Raw genomic sequence first — 14172 nt, forward strand, 5'->3', positions numbered from 1 at the left:
CCTTATCACCTGCTACAACATATTGCAGTACTTTACTTATTTGTTAAAACCTCCACACACATACACATACACATACACACACACATACAGACTCCGTGACGAATGTATCTCGTGTGCCAATTAATGGTAATAAATATATATTATCAGAGCCTATTTGTGTTAAATAATCCATAGTTATTAAACAGTGTAATTTTTTTTTAATTGAATTTAAGCAATAAAACAATAAACGAGACTAAGAACAATAACATTAAAAATATATATAAGTAAACAAAGTAATTTTTAACACAGGAAAAGGATAGAAAAAGCGCTGCGATCGAAAAAAAAAACAGAAAATAAATTACAATTATGACCTAAGTATTTCTTCCAAACAACAAAAGAACTCAATGAAATGATTAACCGTCTAATTAACGTTAAATTGATCGGAGAAATCTTTGCTTAGTTCATTCAAATTCAGGGCATCTCGTTTAGAAAGCGAACGCTAAGTGATTCCTCGTAACTTGCAACTACTGTGTGTCTCTTACATAATATGTACTTACGAGTTTGTACGTCGATAAAAAATCGTTCATAAAAATACCTTTTCCTTTGCTAAGTGTCACAACTTAATCAACACTAAGGATTTACCTTAGCGACCATACAATTTTGATTATATTTTCTGTATTTATAGAGTTACTACTTGTCGATCGTATATTCTATCGCGGGGAATAAAAAACAATTATCAGAGATCTATCTATCATTCTCTCTGACTGTGTTCTATATTTATTTTCCAATTTTCACCAAGATTCGTTTAGCTGTTCTGGAGATACCTTCTAACAAACATCCATAAAAAAATTCAAGCTTTCGCATTTATAATATTACTAAGGTAGAAAACTGTAGCAAGAAAATCAAATAAATTTTTCAAAGAACTTTTCAATATTGAATATCAAATACCTTGAAACATTCTGCATTCATTTATTTAAATGCAATTTTATCCTACAAACATACAGACGGACAGATTTATATATGAGTCATTCAAAATTGTTGAGCTGATCAGTATTCTTAGCGCATCTCATTGTTTCTCGAAACTCCAATAAGGTCAGTAAAAACTAAATGATCAAGGTTCACCTTCAAGTAAATAAAATTACTATCAAAGTTAATTTACATATATTCTTACGACGAAAATTGTTTTCGAAAGAAATACATAAATAAGCCTTCATAGTTTTTACGAATAAAGAAAAATAAAACAGTAATTAAACAATATTTTATAAATTAAATAAAATATTTTGAAAACTGAATCCCAAGTTGATTGGTCAATAAACATTTGGATCTACTCTGATCTATAGAAAAGTACAAAGACATAAATACTATATACATATAAAACATGTCTGTCCGTACATTCTCACAGTACGGACGGACTATTGATCATTGTGTACATTGTTATGTTCAGAAAAAGGACATTCTTTGTATACATTTAGCAACCATTTTGTTAATGCAACATGTTTTATCACCACAAATTTATATTACTTCAAAATCATTTTCACTTCACCATTCAAATATAGTTTATAAGTGAAAATAAAAGAAAATCTTCATCAATGTCTCGCTCTTTTCCTTACGCTGTGTCTGTACACTGTGTGCCTGTTCTTCCAAACATTTCTATCAGCCGATATATCTGAATTCACATCCTTCTAACGCATATCCTCACACAATCCATCCATACTTTCTTTGATCTTCCTCTACATAAAATCTTGAAGCTTTTTAATTTTTTAACGCATAATATTCAATTTTTAAAATCATATGTAGTCGATATTATTTTATATGAAGAATTATTTTAATGAGATAAACTGGAAGTGATTTTATGATAGCTCGTGTTTGTATGTTGTTGGAAGATAAACTCCGGGCGCATATTTTCTCACGATTACGTATTAACTCGGAATGACTTCATCGCTATTTCAAAAATTGTTTTCATTTAAATAAAATATATGTTTTTATTTTATTCAATAGTTGTTCATTTTTGAAGTCTTAAAAATCGGAAAATTTTATATGTATTTAATTTAAAAAAAAAATGATGCAATTGCAACTTTGAGAATGTAGCAATCGACAAAAATAAACTTTATATTTTTTAAAAGGTACTCAATAGATGGTTGCAAAGTTGACGACTGATGACAAGCGTCCTTCACTTTGCATCTACCATATGACGATATACAACGCCCGCCACCACAGTCTAGTGAAGTCAGATGAACAACTACATAGAATTAAAAATAATACTATAATATTATGTTATGAAGAACATCTTTATAAGACTAGTTAACCCATAATTAATTAATAGGAGAAGCACAAAGCAATAGTATCCATCAATGTTTTATTTTGATGTTTTTTTTGTTTCATTTGTAGATATACTGTGGCGTCATTACTACGTGTGTACGACCACGCAGCTTCTCAACATGTTCCCCGTAAGGCTCGCCTTGACCGCGCCGGAGCGGAGGCACTCGCCTCCTAAATATTCCCCCCCTCAAACCCCTCGACATCTTAGAAAGTCTATAACATATTTGTAAACAAAATTACGTAAACGTTTGTTTATCTTAATGTAGGAAAGTGGGACAACAATTTGTGTTTCCTTTGCTTGTTTTAGATATACAATTTATCTTATACGTTTAGAAATACTCTACCAATCTCAAAATATTCCTGCTCCGAATTTTAACTGCCAAACCTCGGTTTCCTTTATTCTTATAAAAACGACAATACTTTTTACACACCTCTACGATTGATGATCTCATCAAGTGATATCTACTCTTAACATCATTAGCTCACTATACGTCCTCACTGAACAGTTTGGTGTTTATCCTAAGTTAGGGTGAAAAGGCCATAGCCAACACGGCTGACTAAGTGCAGGTTGCATCACGATGATTTCCTTCACTGTAAGAATCTTGGATAAATGTACATATACATATATATATATGTAAATCGGTATGCAAATCACGTTGGTACATGTCGGGATTCGACCACAGGATCTGCAGATTACAAGTCAAGTGGTTAACCCCTCAGCAACTGACGCTCTCTAGACTTAAGATTACATATAATTGAATGGACAAGATCACACACGAGCTCCGCCAAACCTCAATTTGCGTTACATTTGTTAACTGAAATGTCAACGAGACGAAAAGAGTTACATCTGTTATGGGAGATGTTGTGATATGTGACTGTTTGCGCCGCACTCGGCAACATTGCGTTGCAGCGGACGCGACAATTATCTGACTACATTACCGCCACTTAACTCCGCGACCGAACACTAATTCAATCTTCGCATTAATGAATCAACCGTGACTATGTTTATAAGCGTAGCGATTAGCGAATTTATTCATTTACCATAGAAAAGAAATTATTCTGACAATGTACCCAAAATAAATACAAGTTAAACAATTTAAAGTACAAAGAAATCTCACGAATATTATAAATACAAAAGTTTAAATGGATAGATGAATATTTGTTTGGACGTATCTCCAGAACGGCTAAAGTGGTTTCGTTAAAATTTGGCATAGATGTAGAAAACTGGAAGAACACATATGCTACTAATTTAATTTCTTTCTTAATTCTCTGCGGACGGAGTCGTGAAGGATAATTAATAACTTCAATAAAACAACAATATGTTATTTTGTAACAGTCATTGTTGTATACAATTTTATATCAATGCATCAGTTAACTAGTTTTCTTTGATCCAACAATAATGTAACCGCACATTAAACTTTCGTCTCTCCAAAGCATGTCTCTGTCCCACAGGGCACAGGGCAGCGCCTGCGGCGTGGGCGCCACCTGCCGGGGCCAAGGTTCAATGCCCGTCGTCATTGTGATACGTATGAGGTCCCAACTGACTCACTCCTTTATCCCATGAAGAGCGAGTGACACAAGTAATTAGTACCTCGGACAGATTTGTACTGCATTCTGTCCTAACATTTAATATTCAGAAAATGATACGAGAAGACACATAAAAAGTGGTTAGCGATATGTCCATTTCATTGACATCTTGGTTAAATTTGAAAAAGTGATAATCGTTATGTATTCCTTCTATAGGTCAGGTGTGATAGATGTTGGTTTCGCAAATATTTTCATTACTAAAACATTTATATTGATGTAAATTGTAATTTTTTTTTTAAATACTTAAATAAAAAAACGAAATAATTTGTGAAACTAAGCTGCAATACAAAGAGAGCTTCAAGGACAAACAAGCTATTTATTTAGAAGTAGGTTAACACACGAGTGTAATGTAACTGCATTGTCATCGTCATTATATAACTCTGTACATAAATACATAGTACATAAACATAATAGCACTAAGCTACGTCCAAGTACAACTTGAAAGATTAATAACATAGCTTTGTGTTATATGATTAACACAAAGTAGCTTAGCTTTATGTTCTCTATGTGGATTATACATTCGATAATATAATATTTTATACATATAGATAATATTACGAAATCTTTGTTTTTCTATGTAACTAACGACCCGTTAAACTATTTAGTGTACTTAATCATCTGACTCTAAGGGAGTTATGTTTTTATGTATTTGCCTAAGCGACTTCAACAAGTAACGTATCGACTTATCTTTTAAACATGCTTTTTCTTCACAAAATTTACAAGTTAACTTTTTTACCTTAGTTTTCTAGTGACATTGTGATGCACAAACTGACAATACTATGAGACAGTTTACTTCATGTCAGAGCTGTGACTACGAGTCAACAAGGTCAAAAAACCCGCGTCAATTATACATAATGACACGTCGTGAGAACAAAAAACTTGCATACATATATTACACTTAACTTGAGTATAATGGCGAACCGAGAACAATTTTTATGTTCTTTTAAAGTTATTAACAAGCTGCTTGAATACACTTGGATGATGATTATCCTCCAACGATTGATCTAAATCCAATTCCACTTGTTTCTTATTCCGGAAATTAATCGCAACAAAATGTTTCAAATCTCATTTAATACGTTAGTGGAATCTGTTAACTTGTTCCTTTTTAAAATAAATATATAATATCTCTAACTTTTGCCCTTTAGTGTTCGCACGGAATTAAACAAAAATAATTAGTAGTCTATGTGTTCATCCTAACTACGTTCTACATCTATGCCAAATTTCAGCGAGATACATGCAGCCGTTCTGGAGATAACTTTTAACTTTTAGACATTATTAGTTGGAATCCTTTGACGCGAATGACGTGCTTTCGTTACAAAGTGCAATGTCAGAATGATTAGTGAGGGGACAGAAACGTCGACATTTTAGTAAGGCTAGTGTTGTGTCAATACACTAGCTCATTTTCGGATTTTCTTGCTAACATAACAAACATACATTTTATCGGTCTATCTAAACTTTCGCATTTATAATATTAGTAAGATATATTAATTTGTTAATTGATTTATGGTAAATTTTAATAAACTCAAAGTTATTCGAGGAACGCATGCATTAAATGCCTAATTAATTAAGAAACAATTCTTTGTCTTTGTTTTTAAAAGAAGATTAATTGTTGAAAAATGTACTTTTAAAACAAAATTAACACACAAGTTCCCTTTGTTACAAATTTCCCAGACTTTTTGTCTGCAAATTAAAATTGCGAGAATCGAAATAACGAAAATGTATCTTGACTCTTTTAAAGAGAATTAACTACAGTGAATTACAATAAGGACTTTAAAAAGATAATTTGAAAACATAGAAACTATGGGACAATCAAAGCGACAGTAGCATAACGGTTAGGAGTCGCAGCTAAAGAAGTGGTCGAAGGCTCGAATATTGCCGATTACATAACTTAACATAAGCTTATTTGGAGTCGCAAGAAATATTTTCTAGACAAAATAAACACTTATTTTCTATCTAATATGTAACAAATAAGAAATCATGAAGGAACTATTCAAAATGTGTTGTCCATAGAAATATGTTTCATATATTTGTGTAGGCCGATATAACCCTTCGCATCAGTATGCATCCGGGGTCAGCAGAGGGAGTGTTGCGCGGGGCGGGAAGGGGACGTCTTGTAGAAATAATTTGAAGGGTTACGTTAGATATGGATTTATGTCGTGTGAAAGATTTACCAAAGCTATGCTTTATAGATATTTCTTACGGTCAAGATTTTCTTTTTCTCAAAGTTTACTTTAAGAGTAAGAGATGTAATATTAGTGTTTTTATACGAGTATTTTAACAATTGAAACGCACGCTTATATTCTTACGAATAGGCATTTTCTCAATTGTCATTAATTATTTATTTCTCGTTTTAAGATACATATAAATGAATTAACTTATCCTTTACGTCAGTAAAATTTATTTTAAGAATTCTACAATACCAGTGGACACGATTCAACAATTTGCGCTAACACCGGATGACTCACACAATACATACATACATATAATTAATTTGTTTGTCCGTAAATATGAGTCACGTCACATTCAGGTATTTAAGAATAGATTATACTTATAACTTTTAAATCACTTATGAATTAGGAACGAGATATATACAAGTTTGTAATATTAATTATTATGTTTGTCAGAAGGACGAACTATAAGCCCATACACATACACATACATACATACATGTCAAGAATTAGTTAATTTCAATTAAATTTAAATTCTGAAATACGCACAGTATGAGCCGACTTCTATATATTGTAAGACGTCACATTACATGCATATAAACGTTCTCCTGTCCGATAAAGTAGTGTTTTTGTATCCAGTTCATAAACGTCCCCATTTTTAAGGCTCATGTCAACCCTATGTTAGGGGTGAGGCTTCAGTCAACCACATTGTCCCACTGCGCATTGCTTATTAGATGATAAATATTTTCGTTACGTTAGTATTGTGGATAATTTGATGCAAATTGTATGAGTCATGGTAATTCCAAGATATAAACAGCGGTCCGTTATTTGTGCCTTAACTATTACTCACCCGAGGACCCATACAACTGACAACATAAGGTTACTATGATTATAATAACTCGATATATTAGATACCCCTTTCCCTTATCTCTTTTAATTAGGAAAGAAGATATCTATAAGAATACGTTGGACGTAAATAAAATATTTGCTGCAAAAACATAATATTCAGTGTCACTCGGTTTCTACAAAAATCTATTAAAGTTTATATTTTTGATAAAGTCATAAGAAAGTTGAAATTTCAATATCAAGTTGTACCTTGCGACATAAGCAATTTGCTAGCAGCAACACACTGCCGAATGTCACGCCTCGGTGACACATTGGCAGCTGTCAAACGCACTCCTGTCAGAATTCGAACAGAGTATAAAAATCGCAACTAAGTGAAATGCAGTTAATATAAGAAAAGTATAAGAAAAAAAGCTCTTATAAATAGAGTACATTAAATTCAAGAATGAAAAAAATGCGGAAATATAATGTTCAGTGAAATTGTCATGTAATTCCAAATCAATTCTGCGCAACACGAACTTTGGTTAACGTTTTAAATGTTGTATTGTAAAGATATTGTAATACAATCAAAAAAACATAATACAATTTTGTTCAATAATTATTATTTAATCGTTTTGATGTTAATAGTATTAATTATGATACTTAAAAACTTTAATTTCCAAGCGCCATCTATCTCATCAAGTTATAAATATAAAGTTGGAATAAAACACATAATTTAAATAGCTTACAATAGATGGCGTGGAACACAGAAAAAAATTTACAAATATATACTGATTGTATGTTTATTTATTTTTTGCTTCAAAAAATAAATCACAATTAGGGTCATAAAATAAAGCTAAAAAGCTAATGAATTTGAAAATATTAAAAATAAATGTATTGAGTAATATTTCTTGCATTTTGCATAAAGAGCCGCTCCGCTCCATCTATCTATTGTTAAATTGAATGATAAGCGTAAATAATAAACTTAGTGCGTGTTCATGGCTGCAGGCATTTAAGGAGGGACCAATTTTTTTTTATTTCAACAGCTTAAAGCGACTATACTTTGAATATAAGAACTTCTTGTAATTATTTAAGTATGTTTTTTTAAGTATCAGCAGCGTATCAAATACTAAAGGCTAAATAAAAAAACGTTAAATACTAAATCAGTAAATCCTAAGAGACTAGTTTTTTTTTAATTTATGTTATCAATTAAACAGTCCTTAAACTGCCCTTATTATTTAACCGATCGCTTCAATTGACTTTAAACAATGTTCTTTGTCATTTTTACAAATTTAACACAACTAATAGAAATGAAAACGCAACTAGTCATAGCAAGCATGTTGACGCCGGCGCGACGACTGAGCAGAGCGGAGCGGGGCGGTGCGGAGCGGGGCGGTGCGGAGCGGGGCGCAGCCACGGTGGCCACGACACGAGCGACTGACAGTCACCGTGTAGTATCTTTGTCAGTCATTAAAAAATATAATGCCCGGACGTGAACCTCTGTTTTCTACAAAATGTATAGAAGTTGCAGCGCCATTATCAGACGCAAAATACACCAACAACTCGGAAATAATTACGTTTTGTTCAAGCCCCAAAAATTATCTTGACCCACTGGTAGCATAATGTCGATGTCTTCCTAAATCTTTACATTACAATGATAAATGTCAACCTAAAATCACGTGACTACCGGGCGGTGTCAGGTTTGTGATGTTCAGAGGGCCTAGCATGAATAATTGAGCGGAGCGGCGCGAGCGGGCGACACGCGCATTGCAAGTATCGTGAACGCAGCCTTAGTCTGCGCTTTTTACAAACGTGTTAGCATGACTTTTATAATTGGCCAAAATCAACATCACAATTCACGTCTCGCCGCCTCGTAAGATGTAATAATATAATACAAAATAAAACTAAACACGTACCGGTTAAAAGTAAAGTCATTATGAATAATCGCACCTCATCTATATATACAGTGATATTGATAATGCAGCTCATTTGATAATAAGAGTCAGTTGAGGGCAACAGTCATGGCGTACGCGTACCTGGCGCTGGCGGCGGCCGCGTGCTATCTGCTGTACCGCTATGTCACTAGAAACTTCAGCTACTGGGAGCAGCGCAATGTGAATGGGCCGCGCCCCGTGCCCCTGTTCGGCAGCCTGCAGGCGTCCGCGCTGCGCAAACGGAACATCGCCGTCGTCTTCCGTGACATCTACAACCAGTTCCCCAATGACAAAGTAGTCGGCATGTACCGGATGACAACACCCTGCCTGCTCGTGCGGGACCTCGACATCGCCAAGGCCATCCTCATCAAAGACTTCGACTACTTCTCAGACCGCGGCGTATCCTTCAGCGAGCGCGGCCTCGGCAACAACCTGTTCCACGCGGACACCGATATATGGCGCGTCCTGCGCAACCGCTTCACGCCCATCTTCACCTCCACCAAGCTCAAGAACATGGTGTACCTGATGGAGCAGGGCGGGGACAGGTTCGTGGAGTATGTACAGGGGCTCTGCGCCGAGCGGCAGGAGCAGGAGTTGCACCCGCTCATTCAGCGGTACACGGTGGCCACCATCTCCGCGTGCGCATTCGGCCTCGACTTCGACACCATCGCAGACAAGATGCACGTGCTGCAGAAGTTGGACGACATAATCTTCTCGCCGTCGTTCATCGACGAGGTGGACATGATGTTCCCGGGTGTCCTGAAGAAGTTCAACATGGATATCTTCCCGAAGGAGATATCGGATTTCTTCGACTCATTGGTGACGAAGGTGGTGACCCAGAGGAACGGTAAGCCGACCAGTAGGAGAGACTTCATGGATCTCATCCTCGAGCTGCGGCAGCAGCGCGAGATCCAAGGCCCCAAGCGGTCGTCGGAGGAACAGCAGCGCACCCTGGAGCTGACGGACGACATTATCGCCGCGCAAGCGTTCGTGTTCTACGCGGGCGGGTACGAGACGAGCGCCAGCACCATGTCCTTCATGCTGTACGAGCTGGCTCGCAACCCTGACGTGCAGGAGAGAGTGATACAGGAAGTAGACGAGGTGATGATGAAGTACGATGGCAAGCTCACCTTCGAGGCGCTCAACGAGCTCAAGTATATGGAGCAGGTGTTCGACGAGACCCTGCGCCTGTACCCCATCGTGGACCCGCTGCAGCGACGCGCGCAGCAGGACTACCAGATCCTAGGCACCGACGTAACGGTGAAGAAGGGCCAAATGGTGTTCGTATCTGCGGGTGGCATACATCGTGACGCACAATACTACCCTGACCCGGACAGATTCGACCCGGACAGATTTTCTCCAGAGAATGTGAGCAAAAGACATCCCTGTGCCTACATGCCATTCGGAGTCGGGCCCAGAAATTGTATCGGTTAGTGTTTACTATAAACTTCATGCTACTAAGTATTGCTAAACCAAAGTGTAAAATTTATTTTATGTATTTATATGTTTTGTTACAGGGATGAGATTTGCTAAAATTCAATCAAGAACCTGTTTAGCAAAAATATTCTCTTCGTTCCGAGTGTCCGGGACGCGCGAGGTGATGCAGGACGTGCGCTTCGTGCCCAGGAGATTCATCCTGGGCTCCGCGCCCTTGAAGATTAACATCATACCGCGGAAATTATAACCTATCATGTTTTGTTACATTTAACTGTATTATTAATGTTACTTAACAATTATTGTGAACATAATGCAGGGATATATCGAAAAATGTTTATTATATAAAATCATTCGAAGTTTTTTTGTTGAGTGCAAAAAATGTTAATTCTCAGTGCTGTTGTATTGAAATGCAAACTCCTTTTGTACTCCTCGTAGATATGTTCAAACGGTGACGTCAATTAACATTCACACCACACTCCTACATAGATTATTTTTATAAGATACTAGTTGTCGCCCGCAACACCGTCTGCGTGGAATTCAAAAAAGTTCTACATCTCTCAAATTTGAACGCTATCTCTTCAACAGGTCTGCACATTCGCATTTATAATGATATTATGAAATAAATGTGCCATATGTATACATAATATTAACTATTCATCGTGTTTTTTGCTTTGTCATAAAACAAAGTTTGAACATAGCTGCATTCGGATAAAGAAATAAAGATTTTTGGGTCGATCTCTTGCTTCACAATTCTCATATTATTAAGAACATATTTAACATTGTGATAAATAAACTATTTTTAAGTTATTTTTTTAATGATTTGGTGTAACCTTTGTGTCTGTAGTCATTATGTAATTAGTTATATTTTGACAAAAGATAAGTTTAAACACACAAGATAAGATAACATATGTATGAACGCAGATATCGTATCTTTCAGTTTGTCAAAATATTATAATACTTGTGTCCGAACTTGACTGACTCAGCAGAACTCCTGGCGAATGTAAACATATTATTTATATCTTACAAAAATAATCTATATTTTAAACAATGAGAATATTAAATATTTATCATATAATATATTTGGTGCAAAGAAACACTAATCTTTCAATTTTATGATATTAGTGTAGATTATTTAATATAATTTTTAAAACAAAATTTCAAAATACAACATACAACCTTATGAACCTCCCAAACTCTGCAGACTCAGGTGTTTCTAGAATCATCCTTAGCATCTCATTGGTGGCCGTGAATTCGAAGTGAGAGATTCAGACTTTTTGTATATTATAACAAAAAAAAAATCGACTTTGAAAATTAACGGTCGCGCCGGCCCATTAGCATTAAAAGTTTAGTATTTTAATTTGTGGGCATATTTGTTACAATCAATATTTGTTACAATCGTCATCGTCAATTATGTCAAAATTTGTTGGTTAATGAAATTTTTGGTTTACTTGACTCCCGATAAAGGTCGGGAGTAAAGTAAATTGTGTTGGATCGCTGCACAAATTTTAATACATATTTGGTCGAAGAAGATACGAAGGCGATTGTCAAAAACATTCCACTAAATAAATAACTAGCTAGTAGTATACAATACATAAGCTATTTTTGTACACTGACGAAGACTGAGCTTATCTATTGCGAATACAAAATAGGTGTTTAATTATTCATCAAATATTTGGCGTCGTATTTTATATTTGCTAAACATAGATTTCTTGCGTGAGTAGAAAAACAAAATTAACGTTTCATCGCAATAAAAACTTCGATGAATTATATGAACATACACAGTCGGAGCTGGAAAAGTTGAACCACGAAACGAATACTAAAATGAATGTCTTCTTTGTTATTTGCTTGGTATAAAACTGCTCTATTTTCAAGTACTTAATAATTTTGTGATGTTCTTAAATGCATCAAATCAGTCCTTGAAACACTGCATGCGTCATGTAAGAACGTTATCCCACATAAACGTCCTATTTAAATAATTAATTACAGTATAAATTATAAATTTTCCTCGAACTTAATCAATTACAGCTTCCACTGTTTACGTTTAATTCAGAAAAGACGTATTAGAATTGAGTCACTGCTTCCTATATAATATAGAAGGCCCGGTCATATTGTCAGTAGAACTGAAGTAAACACAATGAATCAAACATTACTTGTCGTAGCCCTTGTGTTATTGGTGGTAGCCAACGCGAGGATGCTGCCCCGAGAGCCTTGGTCAGGTGAGATAGGTGGAGTTAGGAGTTTGGGTGGGTCTGGAGCAGTGGAGATGCCGCGGCGGCAGAAGCGCTCCTTCCACTTTCGCGGCTACTGGTCCTGCCCCATCGGCTACATACGAAGCCCCGCTGCTATATGCGTCGAGTGCGGAGAGTAAGTGATTTTTTGGTTTATAAAATAATTACAGATGTTTATTAGAATTCTTACTATGTTTAGTAGCAAATGACAGCGTGATAGTAGTCTCTTCCAATTTATATAGGCCCCGTCTTGAAGTCTATTATTCTGCACTGTTTAGAGTTACGTACGTCGAAAAGCCTTACTTAAGCTTTTCCGACTGTCAAGAAGGTAATTTTTCGATCTACTAACTGTTGCCAAAAAAAACTAAACCAGGCGTAAAGTTATTATAGTTATAGATTTATATTTTAAATCAATAAGTCAACAAGTAACATATGTAATTTCAGATACGAGATGATAACCGGAATACCTTGCGACAACATGTTCTGATGATTGAGGAACGAAGCGAAGAGTTCACAGTAAATAACAGTAGTCAATAACAAATCATCCACAGCTTCACTGCCTTTGTACAAATGTTCAATCTTCAAAAATAATTCAGAGTTGGCAGATGTATTTATCAACGAATCATTTCTTTAAATAAATATTTTAAACTGTATCTTGTAATTTTATTGAGGTATTTAATTATTACTAGAGGCGGCGTTACCTCATCTTAAATTATCAGGACATTATTTGTGGCATGTATCAAGAGTTTTTTAGCCCCTCGGTACATAAAGCAACGTAGAGTAATGCGTGTCGCGCGCTCCGTTGCTGACTCGTCATGTTTTCTTTCAGGTAATTTTTTATGCCTATGTATTATTCACTTACATGTTTTCTGACAGAACTAACCACAACAGCAACTCTCTTACCGTCCATAATAAAACCTCTATGCTGAGAATCTGGAACAGGAGAGTTAGACAAAATGCATTCGCTTCGAGGCGATTCCATAGCGAACTTCCAAATGTATAGAACTGACAATAACTTTGGATATGTCGTGTGATTGACGCGCGTCAATTTCATACATTTTTGAAGTTCGCTATGGAATCACTTCCAAGGGAATGCTCTTTGTCTAACCCCACAGAGCTACGTTGCTACGTCACTGCTACGGAATCGACTCGTTGAGGTTTTCCTGTTTACGTTTTAATTAAAGTAATTGTAATTAAATTTAATTACTTGGTTTTCCTTTTCCTAACAAAAATACAGGACACGTTTACACAATAGTGGTTCTACTAAATTAGATAATTAATCAAAAATTTGGAATCGAAATTGATTTCAAAAATTCTAAAATGAATGTTTTGTACGAAATATGATTTAAAGTATTGTTTGATTTGTAATGACTATGCGGACAAAGTCGCGGGCAATAACTAGTTGATAATATATGTATGGTCAAAAGATAGGCTCGTGACACAAAAGACTTAATTACTATACTAATACTAAACTATTAAAACTATTTGCCGCCCGCGTCTCTGTCCGCGCGGAAAAAACATTAATAAGCAGAATATGTGTTCTTCCAGATTATTTTCTATATTTGTGCCAAATTTCATCAAATTCCGTTGAGCCGTTCCGGGGTTACATTGTAACAAACATCCATCCATTCATCCAAACATTCGTATTTATAATATTAGGTAGATAAGATGTAAACATGCAATGCATTTATTGGCGTT

General features: G+C 35.5%; 2 protein-coding genes across 2 annotated transcripts; both read left to right on the top strand.

The window, feature by feature from the left end:
• The first annotated feature begins 8836 nt into the window (after positions 1-8836).
• On the top strand, positions 8837-11053 carry LOC106125793 (cytochrome P450 6B5-like). Its single transcript, XM_013323145.1, has 2 exons — positions 8837-10238; positions 10327-11053. Exons 1-2 carry the CDS (start codon positions 8897-8899, stop codon positions 10491-10493), a joined length of 1509 nt encoding a protein of 502 aa, XP_013178599.1. The 5' UTR covers positions 8837-8896; the 3' UTR covers positions 10494-11053.
• Positions 11054-12306: 1253 nt separating this feature from the next.
• LOC106125794 (uncharacterized) lies at positions 12307-13127 on the top strand. Its single transcript, NM_001312757.1, is given in 2 exon segments — positions 12307-12610; positions 12919-13127. Coding segments are annotated over 2 exon segments (273 nt in total). The 5' UTR covers positions 12307-12380; the 3' UTR covers positions 12962-13127.
• Positions 13128-14172: the final 1045 nt, after the last annotated feature.

The sequence above is a fragment of the Papilio xuthus genome, unplaced genomic scaffold (assembly GCF_000836235.2).
Source record: "Papilio xuthus unplaced genomic scaffold, Pxut_1.1 DF825783.1, whole genome shotgun sequence".
NCBI lineage: Eukaryota > Metazoa > Arthropoda > Insecta > Lepidoptera > Papilionidae > Papilio > Papilio xuthus.

Excerpts from the sequence above, each read along its gene's own strand:
- LOC106125793 (XM_013323145.1), top strand. The coding sequence starts at position 8,897 with ATGGCGTACGCGTACCTGGCGCTGGCGGCGGCCGCGTGCTATCTGCTG. Across the intron at positions 10,239-10,326 it reads CGGGCCCAGAAATTGTATCG|GGATGAGATTTGCTAAAATT; the intron begins GTTAGTGTTTAC and ends GTTTTGTTACAG.